Source organism: Sinohyriopsis cumingii, chromosome 10 (genome assembly GCF_028554795.1).
Source record: "Sinohyriopsis cumingii isolate HCF-2022 chromosome 10, ASM2855479v2, whole genome shotgun sequence".
NCBI classification, from domain to species: domain Eukaryota; kingdom Metazoa; phylum Mollusca; class Bivalvia; order Unionida; family Unionidae; genus Sinohyriopsis; species Sinohyriopsis cumingii.
The window spans coordinates 79,060,232-79,086,101 of NC_142970.1; the positions used below are offsets into that span (position 1 = coordinate 79,060,232).

The 25,870-nt window shown below is 43.2% G+C and overlaps 1 protein-coding gene across 1 annotated transcript in view; it reads left to right on the top strand.

Annotated features, from left to right (window-relative positions):
• Nucleotides 1-25,870, top strand: part of LOC149790454 (large ribosomal subunit protein uL10m-like) — a 98,029-nt gene that overhangs the window by 1,565 nt on the left and 70,594 nt on the right. Inside the window, exon 2 of the mRNA XM_089972515.1 lies at nt 3,147-3,337. Coding sequence (XP_089828641.1) covers nt 3,147-3,337 — 191 coding nt within the window. The remainder of the gene's footprint in view (nt 1-3,146; nt 3,338-25,870) is intronic.

Below are 25,870 nucleotides of genomic sequence, written 5' to 3' on the forward strand. Positions count from 1 at the left end.
TGTTCCCTCTGAGTCATTATGGCCTCCTAGATGTTGACCTTGAGGTATATGTACATGACTGGCAAACACCCCAGCAGATTCAGACAGGTTGTGTAAACTTTACTTCCATCTGTACACATCATTTTTTAATGCAACAGGTGTGTTGTGATTTGGATTTTTAACGTAGCTTTAACAATTTTTCAGTCATATCGCTACGATGTCTGCAGTTTGTCAGTTTATATTGATGTCTAGCACTGGGGCATCATGCTGCAGACATGTAGCATGATGTCCCACCCAGTAACATTATCCTGACACCAGGCCAACCAGTCCTAACACTAACCTCTTAATGCTGAGCACAAAGCGAGGAAGCTGTTAGTACCATTTTTATAAGTTTTTGGTATGACTCGGCCAGGGATCAAACCGATGACCTCCTGCATAATGCAACAGGCAAACTTTCAATATACTTTCCCACTTAAAGTGTATCTTATCTTTGAATACTGGTAAATACACTCATAGATAATTAGAAATTGCTGTTGTTTTTCATTGCACTTGTAGTCAAACATTTAAAGCACACTGCTAAGGTCACTGAAAAATATTACTAAGTTCTGCACATGAACAAAATAAATATGTGTTTAACGGAAAGTAATGGTCTCGAACAAAAATATTAGTGGAAAGACAAAATTATAGACCAAGTAATTTTAGAATAATTGAATAGAAACCATTAACTTTTTCACTTGCTTATGTAGAGTTTATCCAATTTTATTTAGAGACATGCAAGTGTCATCTACGGCAGACATTTTCATTGGCATGTCTGTTTACTGGTATTCAATGAGGGTTATCTCTACACATGATGGTTGAGTAAGCTAAAATTTAGCCTGTTAGATTAGGAAATAACTCGTACATAGGTAAGAAAAGTTTGCATATCTTGTAATTGTTGCCAAATAAAGGCAGTATACATTGGCCACTAGGTCTTTAGAATGTTGATATGTCAGGTGCCATTGAATCTCATAGCAAATAATATATTCAAAAACATTTGGACATACTGCAGGCTCAAGTTGTTTGTGGGTCGCTGAATGAGTAAATGTGTTGGTCTGTGTTATATGTTGAATTGTTGTGCATGTTTTATCATCACAGTGACCAGATGTGTCAGTATGGTCTTGATTTGTGATTGGCATCATTCTTACTCTGGCCAGAATGTCTTTGAGGGTTTTCAGTCTGTGGCAGGCTGCTGCTGATTTCTTCTGGAGGATTAACTTTTATGTTTAACTTGATTTCATGATTGTCCATTTTGGGATGATTTGACCTACTTTTGGGTTGTCTGGATGGTATGTCAAGATAAATGGTATATGATTGACTTTTGCCTTTTGTCTTGAAGGTAATTTGTTTGTGTAGCCCTCTGTGGTGCCTCTGCTATTAGGTCTTTGTTATAGCATTGTTCATCAAATGATCAGACACTCATCAATTGGAATGTTTTATTATTGGACTGAATTTTGCAAATATTCATTGCTAGTCTGACCTTATAAAATAGTGAAGAAAAGAAAAGGTTGATCTTTTGTGTTTATTGATTATCTTTGTAAATGCTTTCAACAACGACTGGAGACTCATTTGGGAGTCAAAAGAGATTAGTTAAAAACTTGTTTTTAAGTTTTGTTTTTGCACACACACAGACACACATGTATATATATAAAGAGAATATAGAAAGACAGAGAGGGGGTCTGTGGTCATTTAGGCCAAAAGGCCTGAACCCTCAGTCTGCTAAAACTGAGATAAAAAATATCTATAAAAATAATAACACATTCATCTATATAACATTTTGCTGACAGTACAAATTTTAAACAATTTTACAAAAAAAAAGCATGGACATTTAAGGAATTTCTATGATTTATTCAAGCATATTGAGTTACTTAATGGGTCTGTTCAGATGGAAATTACAGGGCTATGTAAATAATATTGTACTTAAAAAGAATTTTGAATATGTTATTTAAAAATGTTCAAGATCTCCAGCTGTGGATTTGATGTTCAGTAATAACATTGCTCAGGACTCTAAATTAACAACATAGGCATTTTCGTACTAAATAAAGTGGGGCTATCTGCCCTGCATATTGGACAAAAACCACACCTATGAATTTACTCCACATATGGACTGACAAAGTTAATGAAGGTTAGCACAATCACTGCATATGCATGAAACTGTTCTCATCATTATCCATGCCATGGAATGGAGATCTGAGTACAGTTCTCCACTTCTTATCAGAGAGATGTCATTCTAAAAGACTCAAGTTGATCTGAAGAACCTTTACCTGTGGCATGTCTCTCATACCTTAGGGGACCAGAGATGGCCTCTCCAGGGTAATGGGATTTATCTCCCTCCACCTTTTACTTATTCTAATGTATCATGATTGGGTAAAGTATTTAAAGAAGAAACCAATATGTTCTAGTAAAAATATGTTTCTTCAAGAATGCTTAGCCAATCATAATACATATACACCATCCCTAGCCTCCCCACAGTTACATTGAGAGCGTGCTCTACACAAAGAGCGTGCTTTATGCTTCAGTAGTAACTGAGATATTTATGGAATTTGGCTCCAATCCCTGTACCAAGTTGAGATCACTCTGCCCAACCACCACCTAGATGGGGAGATAACTTATAGCTTCTTTTGGCAAATGTATTATTGGGGAAGGCTGGGTTTGCAAGGTAGCAGTAGTTCTCCTAAGGTATTATGATTGGGTAATTATTCTGAAAGAAACATATTTTACTTGAAAACAAATTTGGTTTTCCTCATGTCTGTTAAATTGGCAGTGCTAGTTGACATCCAAAAATATAATTTTTGCAGTTGAAAAAGTTAGAATTAGTAATGAAATTTTTCATGTATTTACAATAATTTGTTCATTCAGAGGGAGTCAGGGGAGAATAGTTTGTTAGAACTGAGTTACCATCATTAAATAGAGTATTATTATTATTATTATTGGCATCAGATCAGAATTACTCGCTCTGGCTGCATCTTAATACAAGGATTGTCCTATTTTAATCCATACTTTACTTTATTAGATTGCAGTGGATAAACAATATAAATATATATATATATATATATATATATATATATATATATATATATATATATATATATATATATATATATATATATATATAAACATACTTCTTTCAGGGCACCAGTATATTCCCTTATTTACACAAGTGAGGTACAGGGGTAAATTTCAAACAAAGCATCCAAGACCAAAGAAAATCCCTCGCAGAATCTTTGATGAAATAACCATGCCAATTCTACCACCAGATACTAGAACTGAAGCAGACAAATGTGTGGAAAGGTTTAAGATGTTAAACGAAAAACTGAGATCGGTATGTATCATAAAACCTAGACACTTCTCATGTAACAGGTGACTTAATTTGTCACTCCATGTTAATTACCATATTTGCCGGCCTAGAAGACGATACCTTTTGAGCAGAAAATCTTAGCTTCGTATTATACTCCGAATTGACTGATATATGGATTATGTCATCCAGATCACTTAGTCATATTTTCGTATGGAAAATAATTCTCCAAGAGTACGAAAACTGTGTAAAAAATATTTCATTTTGGGGAAGAGATCGTATATGAACAAATATAGGATCCCACATTGGGTATTTTAAATAATTACATGATCGTCTGTATTAAAAATTAACACAAATCAGATGTAATTGTGCTAAAGCAGCATGCACCAGTAATATACGTTTTTTTGTCATATACGTTGTTTAAATTTAATTACATATATGTGCGTTAGAATTTACAAGTTAGAAGATGAATAACCATGACAAAGACGTATTCCATCGCAATTTTCTTCATGCACCTAATAATCTTATAATCCGTATGCCCCATTGAGAGAGAGATAGACAGACAGACAGGCAGAGATGTCTTCACAATTGTAAATCTGTACTGTTCACTGACCTGATTGATTTTATATGTGCGATATCATATTCCATTATCAATTAATACCATTAGTTAAGCAGTTCCTTCTAATTTTTGTTTCCACTTCCATTATTGAAAGAATCACATGGCTTTGTATTCATATTTACATGCTAATTAAATATGCTATGGCTGTATTCAGTCATTCCAAGATAACACCTGTTTGAAGTGAAGATTCTGCAGACCAGATCAGATTATCAAGGCTACTAATAGGGAAATGAGGCTACCCATTTGTATTATGAATACCATGCCATATAGTTAAAGGAAATGCCAGGTGGTTACTATTGTAAATTTCTCAGCCAGTGATATTTTTTAACTTGCTGACAGAACTGATACTAATTTAAAGTACATCTAGCATGAGCAAAGATAAAAAACATAATAAAGTTGTTTAGGCAGTAAACAGTGTCTGCAGACATACAGAAATCATAAAGGTTACCCCACTTGCACTAGCCCTTTGAAACAAATTCCTAGCTGGAAATGTGCTCTGTATATAAATAGTTCAGATGGGTAAAAATGATTTGAGTAAACAAAAATGCCTCGATGGTGCATTGGTAACAAACTTAGTATACAGACCATCAATTCAGAGTTCAATTTCCAGTTCCATCATTCATGAGAGTATGAGTTGACTACTCCATGAGCTGTCTGAAAGCCTTTTGACATGGGTGGAGGGGTGGGATGGGAACTGGAACCTTAAGCCTAAAGTTGTTAGAAACATGGGGTCCAGTTGGGAAATCAGGGTTGGGAAGTCAAATGGTATGCTGCAAATTACTGATAATCCATAAGCATCAGAATTTTGAAATATAGGATTAGAGTGAGGTAACTTACTACAGGTAATCTCTTTAATCCATAATCCATAGGATTAGAGTGGGGTAACTCACTGCAGGTAATTGCTTTAATCCATAATCCATAGGATTAGAGTGGGGTAACTTACAGGTAATTGCTTTAATCCATAATCCATAGGATTAGAGTTGGGTAACTTACTACAGGTAATTGCTTTAATCCATAATCCATAGGATTAAAGTTTGGTAACTTAATACAGGTAATCACTTTAAAGTGCTGCTTTCTTGCACAACTTTAGTGGTACACTGTCAGATCCATTTTTAAGTACCAGTAGGTCAGGATGGTCCAAATTTTGGATGCAGTTGACAGGGATCCTGAATATTGAGGCGACAGATTAGATATGTGCAAACAACAGTATTCAACACATTTCAAAATCGTGTTGTAGCCCAGAGGACTTCTTGGAAAAAAGACCCTGGCTGCCTGGCTTAAATTTAGTTGTCCAAAGATGGTACTTTAATATGAAGCTGTCTGTGTTTTAAGTCATGAATTCCTCCTTGTGAACTGTTTTCATAGTCAATATTTTTATCGTAAGGTCACCTATGGCAACATGAATTCGGTATATTGCTAGCCCAGACCACTGACCCAACGTTCTAGAGAGCTCAGACCCAATATTCTAGTACCACTCACCCAGCATTCTGGAGAGCTCAGACCCAATATTCTGGTACCACTGACCCAGCATTCTAGAGAGCTCAGTCCAAATATTCTGGTACCACTGACCCAGCATTCTAGAGAGCTCAGACCAAATATTCTGGTACCACTGACCCAGCGTTCTAGAGAGCTCAGACCAAATATTCTGGTACCACTGCCCAGCATTCTGGAGAGCTCAGACCCAATATTCTGATACCATACCCAGCATTCTAGAGAGCTCAGACCCAATATTTTGATACCATACCCAGCATTCTCGAGAGCTCAGACCCAGTATTCTGATAACACTGATCCAGCATTCTCTAGAGCTCCCACCCAATATTCTGATCACAAACCCAGCATTCTAGAGAGCTCCCACCCAATATTCTGATACCACTGATCCAGCATTCTAGAGAGCTCAGACCCAGTATTCTGATACCACTGATCCAGCATTCTACAGAGCTCCCACCCAATATTCTGATACCATACCCAGCATTCTAGAGAGCTCAGATCCAATATTCTGATACCATACCCAGCATTCTGGAGAGCTCCCACCCAATATTCTGATACCATATCCAGCATTCTAGAGAGCTCAGACCCAATATTTGGATACCATATCCAGCATTCTAGAGAGCTCAGACCCAGTATTCTGATACCACTGATCCAGCATTCTCTAGAGCTCCCACCCAATATTCTGATACCATACCCACCATTCTGGAGAGCTCAGACCCAATATTCTGATACCATACCCAGCATTCTAGAGAGCTCAGATCCAATATTCTGATACCATACCCAGCATTATAGAGAGCTCAGACCCAATATTCTGATACCACTGATCCAGCATTCTCTAGAGCTCCCACCCAATATTCTGATACCATACCCAGCATTCTAGAGAGCTCCCACCCAATATTCTGATACCACTGATCCAGCATTCTGGAGAGCTCAGACCCACTATTCTGATACCACTGATCCAGCATTCTACAGAGCTCCCACCCAATATTCTGATACCATACCCAGCATTCTAGAGAGCTCAGATCCAATATTCTGATACCATACCCAGCATTCTGGAGAGCTCCCACCCAATATTCTGATACCATATCCAGCATTCTAGAGAGCTCAGACCCAATATTCAGATACCATATCCAGCATTCTAGAGAGCTCAGACCCAATATTCTGATACCACTGATCCAGCATTCTCTAGAGCTCCCACCCAATATTCTGATACCATACCCACCATTCTCGAGAGCTCAGACCCAATATTCTGATACCATACCCAGCATTCTAGAGAGCTCAGATCCAATATTATGATACCATAATCAGCATTCTGGAGAGCTCCCACCCAATATTCTGATACCATACCCAGCATTCTAGAGAGCTCAGATCCAATATTCTCATACCATATTCAGCATTCTAGAGAGCTCAGACCCAATATTCTGATACCACTGATCCAGCATTCTCTAGAGCTCCCACCCAATATTCTGATACCATACCCAGCATGCTAGAGAGCTCCCACCCAATATTCTGATACTACTGATCCAGCATTCTGGAAAGCTCAGACCCAGTATTCTCATACCACTGATCCAGCATTCTACAGAGCTCCCACCCAACATTCTGATACCATACCCAGCATTCTAGAGAGCTCAGATCCAATATTCTGACACCATACCCAGCATTCTGGAGAGCTCCCACCCAATATTCTGATACCATATCCAGCATTCTAGAGACCTCAGACCCAATATTCGGATACCATATCCAGCATTCTAGAGAGCTCAGACCCAATATTCTGATACCACTGATCCAGCATTCTCTAGAGCTCCCACCCAATATTCTGATACCATACCCACCATTCTGGAGAGCTCAGACCCAATATTCTGATACCATACCCAGCATTCTAGAGAGCTCAGACCCAGTATTCTGATACCACTGATCAAGCATTCTAGAGAGCTTAGACCCAATATTCTAATACCACTGACCCAGCATTCTGGAGACCTCAGACCCAATATTCTGATACCACTGATCCAGCATTCTAGACAGCTCCCACCCAATATTCTGATACCATACCCAGCATTCTAGAGAGCTCAGACCCAATATTCTGATACCATATCCAGCATTCTGGAGAGCTCCCACCCAATATTCTGATACCATATTCAGCATTCTAGAGAGCTCAGACCCAATATTCGGATACCATATCCAGCATTCTAGAGAGCTCAGACCCAATATTCTGATACCACTGATCCAGCAATCTCTAGAACTCCCACCCAATATTCTGATACCATACCCAGCATTCTAGAGAGCTCAGACCCAGTATTCTGATACCACTGATCCAGCATTCTAGAGAGCTCAGACCCAATATTCTAATACCACTGACCCAGCATTCTGGAGAGCTCAGACCCAATATTCTGATACCACTGATCCAGCATTTTAGAGAGCTCCCACCCAATATTCTGATACCATACCCAGCACTCTAGAGAGCTCAGACCCAATGTTCTGATACCATACCCAGCATTCTGGAGAGCTCCCACCCAATATTCTGATACCATATCCAGCATTCTAGAGAGCTCAGACCCAATATTCGGATACCATTGATCCAGCATTCTCTAGAGCTCCCACCCAATATTCTGATTCCATACCCACCATTCTGGAGAGCTCAGACCCAATATTCTGATACCATACCCAGCATTCTAGAGAGCTCAGACCCAGTATTCTGATACCACTCATCCAGCATTCTGGAGAGGTCAGACCCAATATTCTAATACCACTGACCCAGCATTCTGGAGATCTCAGACCCAATATTCTGATACCACTGATCCAGCATTCTAGAGAGCTCCCACCCAATATTCTGATACCATACCCAGCATTCTAGAGAGCTCAGACCCAATATTCTGATACCATACCCAGCATTCTGGAGAGCTCCCACCCAATATTCTGAGACCATATCCAGCATTCTAGAGAGCTCAGACCCAATATTCAGATACCATATCCAGCATTCTAGAGAGCTCAGACACAATATTCTGATACCATACCTAGCATTCTGGAGAGCTCAGACCCAGTATTCTGATACCACTGATCCAGCATTCTAGAGAGCTCAGACCCAATATTCTGATACCATATCCAGCATTTTAGAGAGCTCAGACCCAATATTCGGATACCATATCCAGCATTCTAGAGAGCTCAGACCCAGTATTCGGATACCACTGATCCAGTATTCTTGAGAGCTCAGACCCAATATTCTGATACCATACCCACCATTCTGGAGAGCTCCCACCCAATATTCTGATACCATATCCAGCATTCTAGAGAGCTCAGCCCCAGGATTCGCATACCATATCCAGCATTCTAGAGAGCTCAGACCCAATATTCTGATACCACTTATCCAGCAATCTCTAGAGCTCCAACCCAATATTCCGATACCATACCCACCATTCTGGAGAGCTCATACTCAATATTCTGATACCATACCCAGCATTCTAGAGACTTAGACCCAGTATTCTGATACCACTGATCCAGCATTATAGAGAGCTCAGACCCAATCTTCTAATACCAGTGACACAGCATTCTGGAGAGCTCAGACCCAATATTCTGATACCACTGATCCAGCATTCTAGAGAGCTCCCACCCAATATTTTGATACCATACCCAGCATTCTAGAGAGCTCAGACCCAATATTCTGATACCATACCCAGCATTCTGAACAGCTCCCACCCAATATTCTGATACCATATCCAGCATTCTAGAGAGCTCAGACCCAATATTCGGATACCACTGATCCAGCATTCTCTAGAGCTCCCACCCAATATTCTGATTCCATACCCACCATTCTGGGGAGCTCAGACCCAATATTCTGATACCATACCCATCATTCTAGAGAGCTCAGACCCAGTATTCTGATACCACTGATCCAGCATTCTGGAGATCTCAGACCCAATATTCCAATACCACTGACCCAGCATTCTGGAGATCTCAGACCCAATAGTCTGATACCACTGATCCATCATTCTAGAGAGCTCCCACCCAATATTCTGATACCATACCCAGCATTCTAGAGAGCTCAGACCCAATATTCTGAAACCATACCCAGCATTCTAGAGAGCTACCACCCAATATTCTGATACCATATCCAGCATTCTAGAGAGCTCGGACCCAATATTCGGATACCATATCCAGCATTCTAGAGAGCTCAGACCCAATATTCTGATACCACTGATCCAGCATTCTCTGGAGCTCCCACCCAATATTCTGATACCATACCCACCATTCTGGAGAGCTCAGACCCAATATTCTGATACCATACCCAGCATTCTAGAGAGCTCAGATCCAATATTCTGATACCATCCCCACGATTCCGGAGAGCTCAGACCCAATATTCTGATACCATACCCAGCATTCTAGAGAGCTCAGATCCAATATTCTGATACCATACCCAGCATTCTAGAGAGCTCAGACCCAATATTCTGATACCACTGATCCAGCATTCTCTAGAGCTCCCACCCAATATTCTGATACCATACCCAGCATTCTAGAGAGCTCCCACCCAATATTCTGATACCAGTGATCCAGCATTCTGGAGAGCTCTGACCCAGTATTCTGATACCACTGATCCAGCATTATAGAGAGCTCCCACCCAATATTCAGATACCATATCCAGCATTCTAGAGAGCTCAGACCCAATATTCTGATACCACTGATCCAGCATTCTCTAGAGCTCCCACCCAATATTCTGATACCATACCCACCATTCTGGAGAGCTCAGACCCAATATTCTGATACCATACCCAGCATTCTAGAGAGCTCAGATCCAATATTCTGATACCATACCCACCATTCCAGAGAGCTCAGACCCAATATTCTGATACCATACCCAGCATTCTAGAGAGCTCAGATCCAATATTCTGATACCATACCCAGCATTCTAGAGAGCTCAGACCCAATATTCTGATACCACTGATCTAGCATTCTCTAGGGCTCCCACCCAATATTCTGATGCCATACCCAGCATTCTAGAGAGCTCCCACCCAATATTCTGATACCACTGATCCAGCATTCTGGAGAGCTCAGACCCAGTATTCTGATACCACTGATCCCGCATTCTACAGAGCTCCCACCCAATATTCTGATACCATACCCAGCGTTCTAGAGAGCTCAGATCCAATATTCTGATACCATACCCAGCATTCTGGAGAGCTCCGACCCAATATTCTGATACAATATCCAGCATTCTAGAGAGCTCGGACCCAATATTTGGATACCATTTCCAGCATTCTAGAGAGCTCAGACCCAGTATTCTGATACCACTGATCCAGCATTCTCTAGAGCTCCCACCCAATATTCTGATACCATACCCACCATTCTGGAGAGCTCAGACCCAATATTCTAATACCACTGACCCAGCATTCTGGAGATCTCAGACCCAATATTCTGATACCACTGATCCAGCATTCTAGAGAGCTCCCACCCAATATTCTGATACCATACCCAGCATTCTAGAGAGCTCAGACCCAATATTCTGATACCATACCCAGCATTCTGGAGAGCTCCCACCCAATATTCTGAGACCATATCCAGCATTCTAGAGAGCTCAGACCCAATATTCAGATACCATATCCAGCATTCTAGAGAGCTCAGACACAATATTCTGATACCATACCCAGCATTCTGGAGAGCTCAGACCCAGTATTCTGATACCACTGATCCAGCATTCTAGAGAGCTCAGACCCAATATTCTGATACCATATCCAGCATTTTAGAGAGCTCAGACCCAATATTCGGATACCATATCCAGCATTCTAGAGAGCTCAGACCCAGTATTCGGATACCACTGATCCAGCATTCTTGAGAGCTCAGACCCAATATTCTGATACCACTGATCCAGCATTCTAGAGAGCTCCCACCGAATATTCTGATACCATACCCAGCATTCTAGAGAGCTCAGACCCAATATTCTGATACCATACCCACCATTCTGGAGAGCTCCCACCCAATATTCTGATACCATATCCAGCATTCTAGAGAGCTCAGCCCCAGGATTCGCATACCATATCCAGCATTCTAGAGAGCTCAGACCCAATATTCTGATACCACTTATCCAGCAATCTCTAGAGCTCCAACCCAATATTCCGATACCATACCCACCATTCTGGAGAGCTCATACTCAATATTCTGATACCATACCCAGCATTCTAGAGACTTAGACCCAGTATTCTGATACCACTGATCCAGCATTATAGAGAGCTCAGACCCAATCTTCTAATACCAGTGACACAGCATTCTGGAGAGCTCAGACCCAATATTCTGATACCACTGATCCAGCATTCTAGAGAGCTCCCACCCAATATTTTGATACCATACCCAGCATTCTAGAGAGCTCAGACCCAATATTCTGATACCATACCCAGCATTCTGAACAGCTCCCACCCAATATTCTGATACCATATCCAGCATTCTAGAGAGCTCAGACCCAATATTCGGATACCACTGATCCAGCATTCTCTAGAGCTCCCACCCAATATTCTGATTCCATACCCACCATTCTGGGGAGCTCAGACCCAATATTCTGATACCATACCCATCATTCTAGAGAGCTCAGACCCAGTATTCTGATACCACTGATCCAGCATTCTGGAGATCTCAGACCCAATATTCCAATACCACTGACCCAGCATTCTGGAGATCTCAGACCCAATAGTCTGATACCACTGATCCATCATTCTAGAGAGCTCCCACCCAATATTCTGATACCATACCCAGCATTCTAGAGAGCTCAGACCCAATATTCTGAAACCATACCCAGCATTCTCTGGGGCTCCCACCCAATATTCTGATACCATACCCACCATTCTGGAGAGCTCAGACCCAATATTCTGATACCATACCCAGCATTCTAGAGAGCTCAGATCCAATATTCTGATACCATACCCACGATTCCGGAGAGCTCAGACCCAATATTCTGATACCATACCCAGCATTCTAGAGAGCTCAGATCCAATATTCTGATACCATACCCAGCATTCTAGAGAGCTCAGACCCAATATTCTGATACCACTGATCCAGCATTCTCTAGAGCTCCCACCCAATATTCTGATACCATACCCAGCATTCTAGAGAGCTCCCACCCAATATTCTGATACCAGTGATCCAGCATTCTGGAGAGCTCTGACCCAGTATTCTGATACCACTGATCCAGCATTATAGAGAGCTCCCACCCAATATTCAGATACCATATCCAGCATTCTAGAGAGCTCAGACCCAATATTCTGATACCACTGATCCAGCATTCTCTAGAGCTCCCACCCAATATTCTGATACCATACCCACCATTCTGGAGAGCTCAGACCCAATATTCTGATACCATACCCAGCATTCTAGAGAGCTCGGATCCAATATTCTGATACCATACCCACCATTCAAGAGAGCTCAGACCCAATATTATGATACCATACCCAGCATTCTAGAGAGCTCAGATCCAATATTCTGATACCATACCCAGCATTCTAGAGAGCTCAGACCCAATATTCTGATACCACTGATCTAGCATTCTCTAGAGCTCCCACCCAATATTCTGATGCCATACCCAGCATTCTAGAGAGCTCCCACCCAATATTCTGATACCACTGATCCAGCATTCTGGAGAGCTCAGACCTAGTATTCTGATACCACTGATCCCGCATTCTACAGAGCTCCCACCCAATATTCTGATACCATACCCAGCGTTCTAGAGAGCTCAGATCCAATATTCTGATACCATACCCAGCATTCTGGAGAGCTCCGACCCAATATTCTGATACAATATCCAGCATTCTAGAGAGCTCAGACCCAATATTTGGATACCATTTCCAGCATTCTAGAGAGCTCAGACCCAGTATTCTGATACCACTGATCCAGCATTCTCTAGAGCTCCCACCCAATATTCTGATACCATACCCACCATTCTGGAGAGCTCAGACCCAATATTCTAATACCACTGACCCAGCATTCTGGAGATCTCAGACCCAATATTCTGATACCACTGCTCCAGCATTCTAGAGAGCTCCCACCCAATATTCTGATACCATACCCAGCATTCTAGAGAGCTCAGACCCAATATTCTGATACCATACCCAGCATTCTGGAGAGCTCCCACCCAATATTCTGAGACCATATCCAGCATTCTAGAGAGCTCAGACACAATATTCTGATACCATACCCAGCATTCTGGAGAGCTCAGACCCAGTATTCTGATACCACTGATCCAGCATTCTAGAGAGCTCAGACCCAATATTCTGATACCATATCCAGCATTTTAGAGAGCTCAGACCCAATATTCGGATACCATATCCAGCATTCTAGAGAGCTCAGACCCAGTATTCGGATACCATACCCAGCATTCTGGAGAGCTCCTACCCAATATTCTGATACCACTGATCCAGCATTCTGGAAAGCTTAGACCCAATATTCTGATACCATACCCAGCATTCTAGAGAGCTCAGACCCAATATTATGGTACCAGTGATACAGCATTCTAGATGGCTCAGACCCAATATTCTGCTACCACTGACCCGCATTCTGGTGAGCTCAGACCCAATATTCTGATACCACTGATTCAGCATTCTAGAGAGCTCCCACCCAATATTCTGATACCATACCCAGCATTCTAGAGAGCTCAGACCCAATATTCTGATACCATACCCAGCATTCTGGAGAGCTCCCGCCCAATATTCTGATACCATATCCAGCATTCTAGAGAGCTCAGACCCAATATTCGAATACCATATCCACCATTCTAGAGTGCTCAGACCCAATGTTCTGATACCACTGATCCAGCAATCTCTTGAGCTCCCACCCAATATTCTGATACCATACCTACCATTCTGGAGAGCTCAGACCCAATATTCTGATACCATACCCAGCATTCTAGAGACCTCAGACCGAGTATTCTGATACCACTGATCCAGCATTCTAGACAGCTCAGACCCAATATTCAGATACCACTGACCCAGCATTCTAGAGAGCTCAGACCCAATATTCAGATACCACTGACCCAGCATTCTAGAGAGCTCCCACCCAATATTCTGATACCACTGATCCAGCATTCTAGAGAGCTCCCACCCAATATTCTGATACCATACCCAGCATTCTAGAGAGCTCAGACCCAATATTCTGATACCATACCCAGCATTCTGGAGAGCTCCCACCCAATATTCTGAGACCATATCCAGCATTCTAGAGAGCTCAGACCCAATATTCAGATACCATATCCAGCATTCTAGAGAGCTCAGACACAATATTCTGATACCATACCCAGCATTCTGGAGAGCTCAGACCCAGTATTCTGATACCACTGATCCAGCATTCTAGAGAGCTCAGACCCAATATTTTGATACCATATCCAGCATTTTAGAGAGCTCAGACCCAATATTCGGATACCATATCCAGCATTCTAGAGAGCTCAGACCCAGTATTCGGATACCATACCCAGCATTCTGGAGAGCTCCTACCCAATATTCTGATACCACTGATCCAGCATTCTGGAAAGCTTAGACCCAATATTCTGATACCATACCCAGCATTCTAGAGAGCTCACACCCAATATTATGGTACCAGTGATACAGCATTCTAGATGGCTCAGACCCAATATTCTGCTACCACTGACCCGCATTCTGGTGAGCTCAGACCCAATATTCTGATACCACTGATTCAGCATTCTAGAGAGCTCCCACCCAATATTCTGATACCATACCCAGCATTCTAGAGAGCTCAGACCCAATATTCTGACACCATACCCAGCATTCTGGAGAGCTCCTGCCCAATATTCTGATACCATATCCAGCATTCTAGAGAGCTCAGATCCAATATTCGAATACCATATCCACCATTCTAGAGAGCTCAGACCCAATATTCTGATACCACTGATCCAGCAATCTCTTGAGCTCCCACCCAATATTCTGATACCATACGCACCATTCTGGAGAGCTCAGACCCAATATTCTGATACCACTGATCCAGCATTCTAGAGAGCTCCCACCCAATATTCTGATACCATACCCAGCATTCTAGAGAGCTCAGATCCAATATTCTGATACCATACCCAGCATTCTGGAGAGCTCCCAGCCAATATTCTGATACCATATCCAGCATTCTAGAGGGCTCAGATCCAATATTCTGATACCATACCCAGCATTCTAGAGAGCTCCCACCCAATATTTTGATGCCATACGCATCATTCTGGAGAGCTCAGACCCAATATTCTGATACCATATCCAGCATTCTAGAGGGCTCAGACCCAATATTCCGATACCATATCCTGCATTCTAGAGAGCTCAGACCCAATATTCTGATACCAATGATCCAGCAATCTCTGGAGCTCCCACCCAATATTCTGATACCATACCCACCATTCTGGAGAGCTCAGACCCAATATTCTGATACCATACCCAGCATTCTAGAGACCTCAGACCGAGTATTCTGATACCACTGATCCAGCATTCTAGAGAGCTCAGACCCAATATTCAGATACCACTGACCCAGCATTCTGGAGAGCTCAGACTCAATATTCTGATACCACTGATCCAGCATTCTAGAGAGTTCCCACCCAATATTCTAATACCATACCCAGCATTCTAGAGAGCTCAGTCCCAATATTTTGATACCATACCCAGCATTCTGGAGAGCTCCCACCCAATATTCTGATACCATATCCAGCATTCTAGAGAGCTCAGACCCAATATTCGGATACCACTCATCCAGCATTCTGGAGAGCTCAGACCCAATATTCTAATACCACTGACCCAGCATTCTGGAGAGCTCAGACTCAATATTCTGATACCACTGATCCAGCATTCTAGAGAGCTCCCACCCAATATTCTGATACCATACCCAGCATTCTAGAGAACTCAGACCCAATATTCTGATACCATACCCAGCATTCTGGAGAGCTCAGACCCAATATTCTGGTACCACTGATCCAGCATTCTAGAGAGCTCAGACCCAATATTCTGATACCATATGCAGCATTCTAGAGAGCTCACACCCAATATTCTGATACCATATCCAGCATTCTAGAGAGCTCAGACCCAATATTCTGATACCATACCCAGCATTCTGGAGAGCTCAGACCCAGTATTCTGATACCACTGCTCCAGCATTCCAGAGAGCTCAGACCCAATATTCTTATACCATACCCAGCATTCTGGAGAGCTCCTACCCAATATTCTATTACCACTGATCCAGCATTCTGGAAAGCTCAGACCCAGTATTCTGATATCACTGATCCAGCATCCTGGAGAGGTCAGACCCAATATTCTGATACCATACCCAGCATTCTAGAGAGCTCACACCCAGTATTCTGATACCACTGATCCAGCATTCTAGAGAGCTCAGACCCAATATTCTGATACCACTCACCCTGCATTCTGTAGAGCTCAGACCCAATATTCTGATACCACTGATCCAGCATTCTAGAGAGCTCCCACCCAATATTCTGATACCATACCCAGCATTCTAGAGAGCTCAGGCCCAATATTCTGATACCATACCCAGCATTCTGGAGAGCTCCCACCCAATATTCTGATACCACATCCAGCATTCTAGATAGCTCAGACCCAATATTCGCATACCATATCCAGCATTCTAGAGAGCTCAGACCCAATATTCTGATACCACTGATCCAGCAATCTTTAGAGCTCCCACCCAATATTCTGATACCATACCCACCATTGTGGAGAGCTCAGACCCAATATTCTGATACCATACCCAGCATTCTAGAGAGCTCAGACCCAGTATTCTGATACCACTGATCCAGCATTCTGGAGGGCTCAGACCCAATATTCTGATACCACTGATCCAGCATTCTAGAGAGCTCCCACCCAATATTCTGATACCATACCCAGTATTCTAGAGAGCTCAGACCATTATTCTGATACCATACCCACCATTCTGGAGAGCTCCCACCCAATATTCTGATACCATATCCAGCATTCTAGAGAGCTCAGCCCCAGTATTCGCATACCATATCCAGCATTCTAGAGAGCTCAGACCCAATATTCTGATACCACTTATCCAGCAATCTCTAGAGCTCCAACCCAATATTCTGATACCATACCCACCATTCTGGAGAGCTCATACTCAATATTCTGATACCATACCCAGCATTCTAGAGAGCTCAGACCCAGTATTCTAATACCACTGATCCAGCATTATAGAGAGCTCAGACCCAATCTTCTAATACCAGTGACACAGCATTCTGGAGAGCTCAGACCCAATATTCTGATACCACTGATCCAGCATTCTAGAGAGCTCCCACCCAATATTCTGATACCATACCCAGCATTCTAGAGAGCTCAGACCCAATATTCTGATACCATACCCAGCATTCTGCACAGCTCCCACCCAATATTCTCATACCATATCCAGCATTCTAGAGAGCTCAGACCCAATATTCGGATACCACTGATCCAGCATTCTCTAGAGCTCCCACCCAATATTCTGATTCCATACCCACCATTCTGGGAAGCTCAGACCCAATATTCTGATACCATACCCATCATTCTAGAGAGCTCAGACCCAGTATTCTGATACCACTGATCCAGCATTCTGGAGATCTCAGACCCAATATTCCAATACCACTGACCCAGCATTCTGGAGATCTCAGACCCAATATTCTGATACCACTGATCCATCATTCTAGAGAGCTCCCACCCAATATTCTGATACCATCCCCAGCATTCTAGAGAGCTCCCACCCAATATTCTGAAACCATACCCAGCATTCTGGAGAGCTCCCACCCAATATTCTGATACCATATCCAGCATTCTAGAGAGCTCAGACCCAATATTCGGATACCATATCCAGCATTCTAGAGAGCTCAGACCCAATATTCTGATACCACTGATCCAGCATTCTCTAGAGCTCCCACCCAATATTCTGATACCATACCCACCATTCTGGAGAGCTCAGACCCAATATTCTGATACCATACCCAGCATTCTAGAGAGCTCAGATCCAAAATTCTGATACCATACCCAGCATTCTAGAGAGCTCAGACCCAATATTCTGATACCACTGATCCAGCATTCTGTAGAGCTCCCACCCAATATTAAGATACCATACACAGCATTCTAGAGAGCTCCCACCCAATATTCTGATACCACTGATCCAGCATTCTGGAGAGCTCAGACCCAGTATTCTCATACCACTGATCCAGCATTCTAGAGAGCTCCCACCCAATATTCTGATACCATACCCAGCATTCTAGAGAGCTCAGATCCAATATTCTGATCCCATACCCAGCATTCTGGAGAGCTCCTACCCAATATTCTGATACCATATCCAGCATTCTAGAGAGCTCCCACCCAATATTCATATACCATATCCAGCATTCTAGAGAGCTCAGACCCAATATTCTGATACCACTGATCCAGCATTCTCTAGAGCTCCCACCCAATATTCTGATACCATACCCACCATTCTCGAGAGCTCAGACCCAATATTCTGATACCATACCCAGCATTCTAGAGAGCTCAGATCCAATATTCTGATACCATACCCACCATTCCAGAGAGCTCAGACCCAATATTCTGATACCATACCCAGCATTCTAGAGAGCTCAGATCCAATATTCTGATACCATACCCAGCATTCTAGAGAGCTCAGACCCAATATTCTGATACCACTGATCCAGCATTCTCTAGAGCTCCCACCCAATATTCTGATGACATACCCAGCATTCTAGAGAGCTCCCACCCAATATTCTGATACCACTGATCCAGCATTCTGGAGAGCTCAGACCCAGTATTCTGATACCACTAATCCAGCATTCTACAGAGCTCCCACCCAATATTCTGATACCATACCCAGCATTCTAGAGAGCTCAGATCCAATATTCTGATACCATACCCAGCATTCTGGAGAGCTCCCACCCAATATACTGATACCATATCCAGCATTCTAGAGAGCTGAGACCCAATATTTGGATACCATATCCAGCATTCTAGAGAGCTCAGACCCAGTATTCTGATACCACTGATCCAGCATTCTCTAGAGCTCCCACCCAATATTCTGATACCATACCCAGCATTCTAGAGAGCTCCCACCCAATATTCTGATACCACTGATCCAGCATTCTGGAGAGCTCAGACCCAGTATTCTGATACCACTGATCCAGCATTCTCCAGAGCTCCCACCCAATATTCTGATACCATACCCAGCATTCTAGAGAGCTCCCACCCAATATTCTAATACCACTGACCCAGCATTCTGGAGAGCTCCCACCCAATATTCTGATACCATATCCAGCATTCTAGAGAGCTCAGTCACAATATTCTGATACCATGCCCAGCATTCTGGAGGGCTCCCACCCAATATTCTGATACCATATCCAGCATTCTAGAGAGCTCAGACCCAATATTCTGATACCACTGATCTAGCATTCTCTAGAGCTCCCACCCAATATTCTGATACCATACCCACCATTCTCGAGAGCTCAGACCCAATATTCTGACACCATACCCAGCATTCTAGAGAGCTCAGATCCAATATTATGATACCATAATCAGCATTCTGGAGAGCTCCCACCCAATATTCTGATACCATACCTAGCATTCTAGAGAGCTCAGATCCAATATTCTGATACCATACCCAGGATTCTAGAGAGCTCAGACCCAATATTCTGATACCACTGATCCAGCATTCTCTAGAGCTCCCACCTAATATTCTGATACCATACTCAGCATGCTAGAGAACTCCCACCCAATATTCTGATACTACTGATCCAGCATTCTGGAGAGCTCAGACCCAGTATTCTGATACCACTGATCCAGCATTCTACAGAGCTCCCACCCAATATTCTGATACCATACCCAGCATTCTAGTGAGCTCAGATCCAATATTCTGATACCATACCCAGCATTCTGGAGAGCTCCCACTCAATATTCTGATACCATATCCAGCATTCTAGAGAGCTCAGACCCAATATTCGGATACCATATCCAGCATTCTAGAGAGCTCAGATCCAATATTCTGATACCATACCCAGCATTCTAGAGAGCTCAGACCCAATATTCTGATACCACTGATCCAGCATTCTCTAGAGCTCCCACCCAATATTCTGATACCATACCCAGCATTCTAGAGAGCTCCCACCCAATATTCTGATACGACTGATCCAGCATTCTGGAGAGCTCAGACCCAGTATTCTGATACCACTCATCCAGCATTCTAGAGAGCTCCCACCCAATATTCTGATACCATACCCAGCATTCTAGAGAGCTCAGATCCAATATTCTGATACCATACCCAGCATTCTGGAGAGCTCCCACCCAATATTCTGATACCATATCCAGCATTCTAGAGAGCTCCCACCCAATATTCAGATACCATATCCAGCATTCTAGAGAGCTCAGACCCAGTATTCTGATACCACTCATCCAGCATTCTAGAGAGCTCCCACCCAATATTCTGATACCATACCCAGCATTCTAGAGAGGTCAGATCCAATATTCTGATACCATACCCAGCATTCTGGAGAGCTCCCACCCAATATTCTGATACCATATCCAGCATTCTAGAGAGCTCCCTCCCAATATTCAGATACCATATCCAGCATTCTAGAGAGCTCAGACCCAATATTCTGATACCACTGATCCAGCATTCTCTAGAGCTCCCACCCAATATTCTGATACCATACCCAGCATTCTAGAGAGCTCAGATCCAATATTCTGATACCATTCCCACCATTCCAGAGAGCTCAGACCCAATATTCTGATACCATACCCAGCATTCTAGAGAGCTCAGATCCAATATTCTGATACCATACCCAGCATTCTAGAGAGCTCAGACCCAATATTCTGATGCCACTGATCCAGCATTCTCTAGAGCTCCCACCCAATATTCTGATGACATACCCAGCATTCTAGAGAGCTCCCACCCAATATTCTGATACCACTGATCCAGCATTCTGGAGAGCTCAGACCCAGTATTCTGATACCACTGATCCAGCATTCTACAGAGCTCCCATCCAATATTCTGATGGGGGCCCCGAGTCGCCGAGTGGTCTAAAGCTCTATCCGTTTCGGATCACTGCCATCTCACCTCTGTCTGCGTGGGTTCGAGTCCAAGGCTCGGCTAGCGTGGGTACGTGGGAAAGCCTGCCAGTAGCTTCTCGTGGGTTGGTGGTTCTTCCCTGGGTTTTTCAGGGTTCTTCCTCCACCATTAATACTGGCCGCCATGTATAGCCTATCGTGTGCTGAAAAATGGCGTTAAACACTACAACAACAACAACAACAATATTCTGATACCATACCCAGCATTCTAGAGAGCTCAGATCCAGTATTCTGATACCATACCCAGCATTCTGGAGAGCTCCGACCCAATATTCTGATACCATATCCAGCATTCTAGAGAGCTGAGACCCAATATTTGGATACCATATCCAGCATTCTAGAGAGCTCAGACCCAGTATTCTGATACCACTGATCCAGCATTCTCTAGAGCTCCCACCCAATATTCTGATACCATACCCACCATTCTCGAGAGCTCAGACCCAATATTCTGATACCATACCCAGCATTCTAGATAGCTGAGATCCAATATTCTGATACCATACCCAGCATTATAGAGAGCTCAGACCCAATATTCTGATACCACTGATCCAGCATTCTCTAGAGCTCCCACCCAATATTCTGATACCATACCCAGCATTCTAGAGAGCTCCCACCCAATGTTCTGATACCACTGATCCAGCATTCTGGAGAGCTCAGACCCAGTATTCTGATACCACTGATCCAGCATTCTACAGAGCTCCCACCCAATATTCTGATACTATACCCAGCATTGTAGAGAGCTCAGATCCAATATTCTGATACCATACCCAGCATTCTGGAGAGCTCCCACCCAATATTCTGATACCATATCCAGCATTCTAGAGAGCTCAGACCCAATATTCAGATACCATATCCAGCATTCTAGAGAGCTCAGACCCAATATTCTGATACCACTGATCCAGCATTCTCTAGAGCTCCCACCCAATATTCTGATACCATACCCACCATTCTCGAGAGCTCAGACCCAATATTCTGACACCATACCCAGCATTCTAGAGAGCTCAGATCCAATATTATGATACCATAATCAGCATTCTGGAGAGCTCCCACCCAATATTCTGATACCATACCCAGCATTCTAGAGAGCTCAGATCCAGTATTCTGATACCATACCCAGGATTCTAGAGAGCTCAGACCCAATATTCTGATACCACTGATCCAGCATTCTCTAGAGCTCCCACCTAATATTCTGATACCATACTCAGCATGCTAGAGAACTCCCACCCAATATTCTGATACTACTGATCCAGCATTCTGGAGAGCTCAGACCCAGTATTCTGATACCACTGATCCAGCATTCTACAGAGCTCCCACCCAATATTCTGATACCATACCCAGCATTCTAGTGAGCTCAGATCCAATATTCTGATACCATACCCAGCATTCTGGAGAGCTCCCACTCAATATTCTGATACCATATCCAGCATTCTAGAGAGCTCAGACCCAATATTCGGATACCATATTCAGCAGTCTAGAGAGCTCAGACCCAATATTCTGATACCACTGATCCAGCATTCTCTGGAGCTCCCACCCAATATTCTAATACCATACCCACCATTCTGGAGAGCTCAGACCCAATATTCTGATACCATACCCAGCATTCTAGAGAGCTCAGACCCAGTATTCTGATACCACTGATCCAGCATTCTAGAGAGCTGAGACCCAATATTCTAATACCACTGACCCAGCATTCTGGAGACCTCAGACCCAATATTCTGATACCACTGATCCAGCATTCTAGAGAGCTCCCACCCAATATTCTGATACCATACCCAGCATTCTAGAGAGCTCAGACCCAATATTCTGATACCATACCCATCATTCTGGAGAGCTCCCACCCAATATTCTTATACCATATCCAGCATTCTAGAGAGCTCAGACCCAATATTCGGATACCGTATCCAGCATTCTAGAGAGCTCAGACCCAATATTCTGATACCACTGATCCATCATTCTCTAGAGCTCCCACCCAATATTCTGATATCATACCCACCATTCTGGAGAGCTCAGACCCAATGTTCTGATACCATACCCAGCATTCTAGAGAGCTCACACCCAGTATTCTGATACCACTGATCCAGCATTCTAGAGAGCTCACACCCAATATTCTGATACCACTGACCCAGCATTCTGGAGAGCTCAGACCCAATATTCTGATACCACTCATCCAGCATTCTAGAGAGCTCCCACCCAATATTATGATACCATACCCAGCATTCTATAGAGCTCAGACCCAATATTCTGATACCATGTCCAGCATTGTGGAGAGCTCCCACCCAATATTCCGATGCCATATTCAGCATTCTAGAGAGCTCAGACCCAATATTCGGATACCATATCCAGCATTCTAGAGAGCTCAGACCCAATATTCTGATACCACTGATCCAGCAATCTCTAGAGCTCCCACCCAATATTCTGATACCATACCCACCATTCTGGAGAGCTCAGACCCAATGTTCTGATACCATACCCAGCATTCTGGTGAGCTCCCACCCAATATTCTGATACCATATCCAGCATTCTAGAGAGCTCAGACCCAATGTTCGGATACCATTGATCCAGCATTCTCTAGAGCTCCCACCCAATATTCTGATTCCATACCCACCATTCTGGAGAGCTCAGACCCAATATTCTGATACCATACCCAGCATTCTAGAGAGCTCAGACCCAGTATTCTGATACCACTCATCCAGCATTCTGGAGAGCTCGGACCCAATATTCTAATACCACTGACCCAGCATTCTGGAGATCTCAGACCCAATATTCTGATACCACTGATCCAGCATTCTAGAGAGCTCCCACCCAATATTCTGATACCATACCCAGCATTCTAGAGAGCTCAGACCCAATATTCTGATACCATACCCAGCATTCTGGAGAGCTCCCACCCAATATTCTGAGACCATATCCAGCGTTCTAGAGAGCTCAGACCCAATATTCGGATACCATATCCAGCATTCTAGAGACCCCAGACACAATATTCTGATACCATACCCAGCATTCTCGAGAGCTCAGACCCAGTATTCTGTTACCACTGATCCAGCATTCTAGAGAGCTCAGACCCAATATTCTGATACCGTATCCAGCATTTTAGAGAGCTCAGACCCAATATTCGGATACCATATCCAGCATTCTAGAGAGCTCATACCCAATATTCTGATACCATACCCACCATTCTGGAGAGCTCCTACCCAATATTTTGATATAACTGATCCAGCATTCTGGAAAGCTCAGACGCAATATTCTGATACCATACCCAGCATTCTAGAGAGCTCAGACCCAATATTATGATACCAGTGATACAGCATTCTAGATGGCTCAGACCCAATATTCTGATACCACTGACCCAGCATTCTGGAGAGCTCAGACCCAATATTCTGATACCACTGATTCAGCATTCTAGAGAGCTCCCACCCAATATTCTGATACCATACCCAGCATTCTTGGGAGCTCAGACCCAATATTCTGATACCATACCCAGCATTCTGGAGAGCTCCCACCCAATATTCTGATACCATATCCAGCATTCTAGAGAGCTCAGACCCAATATTCGGATACCATATCCATCATTCTAGAGAGCTCAGACCCAATATTCTGATACCACTGATCCAGCAATCTCTTGAGCTCCCACCCAATATTCTGATACCATTCCCACCATTCTGGAGAGCTCAGACCCAATATTCTGATACCACTGATCCAGCATTCTAGATAGCTCCCACCCAATATTCTGATACCATACCCAGCATTCCAGAGAGGTCAGATCCAATATTCTGATACCATACCCAGCATTCTTGAGAGGTCCCAGCCAATATTCTGATACCATACCCAGCATTCTAGAGAGCTCAGATCCAATATTCTGATACCATACCCAGCATTCTAGAGAGCTCCCACCCAATATTTTGATGCCATACGCATCATTCTGGAGAGCTCCCACCCAATATTCTGATACCATATCCAGCATTCTAGAGGGCACAGACCCAATATTCGGATACCATATCCTGCGTTCTAGAGAGCTCAGACCCAATATTCTGTTACCAATGATCCAGCAATCTCTGGAGCTCCCTCCCAATATTCTGATACCATACCCACCATTCTGGAGAGCTCAGACCCAATATTCCGATCCCATACCCAGCATTCTAGAGATCTCAGACCCAGTATTCTGATACCACTGATCCAGCATTCTGGAGAGCTCAGACCCAATATTCTAATACCACTGACCCAGCATTCTGGAGAGCTCAGACTCAATATTCTGATACCACTGATCCAGCATTCTAGAGAGCTCCCACCCAATATTCTGATACCATACCCAGCATTCTAGAGAGCTCAGACCCAATATTCTGATACCATACCCAGCATTCTGGAGAGCTCAGACCCAATATTCTGATACCACTGATC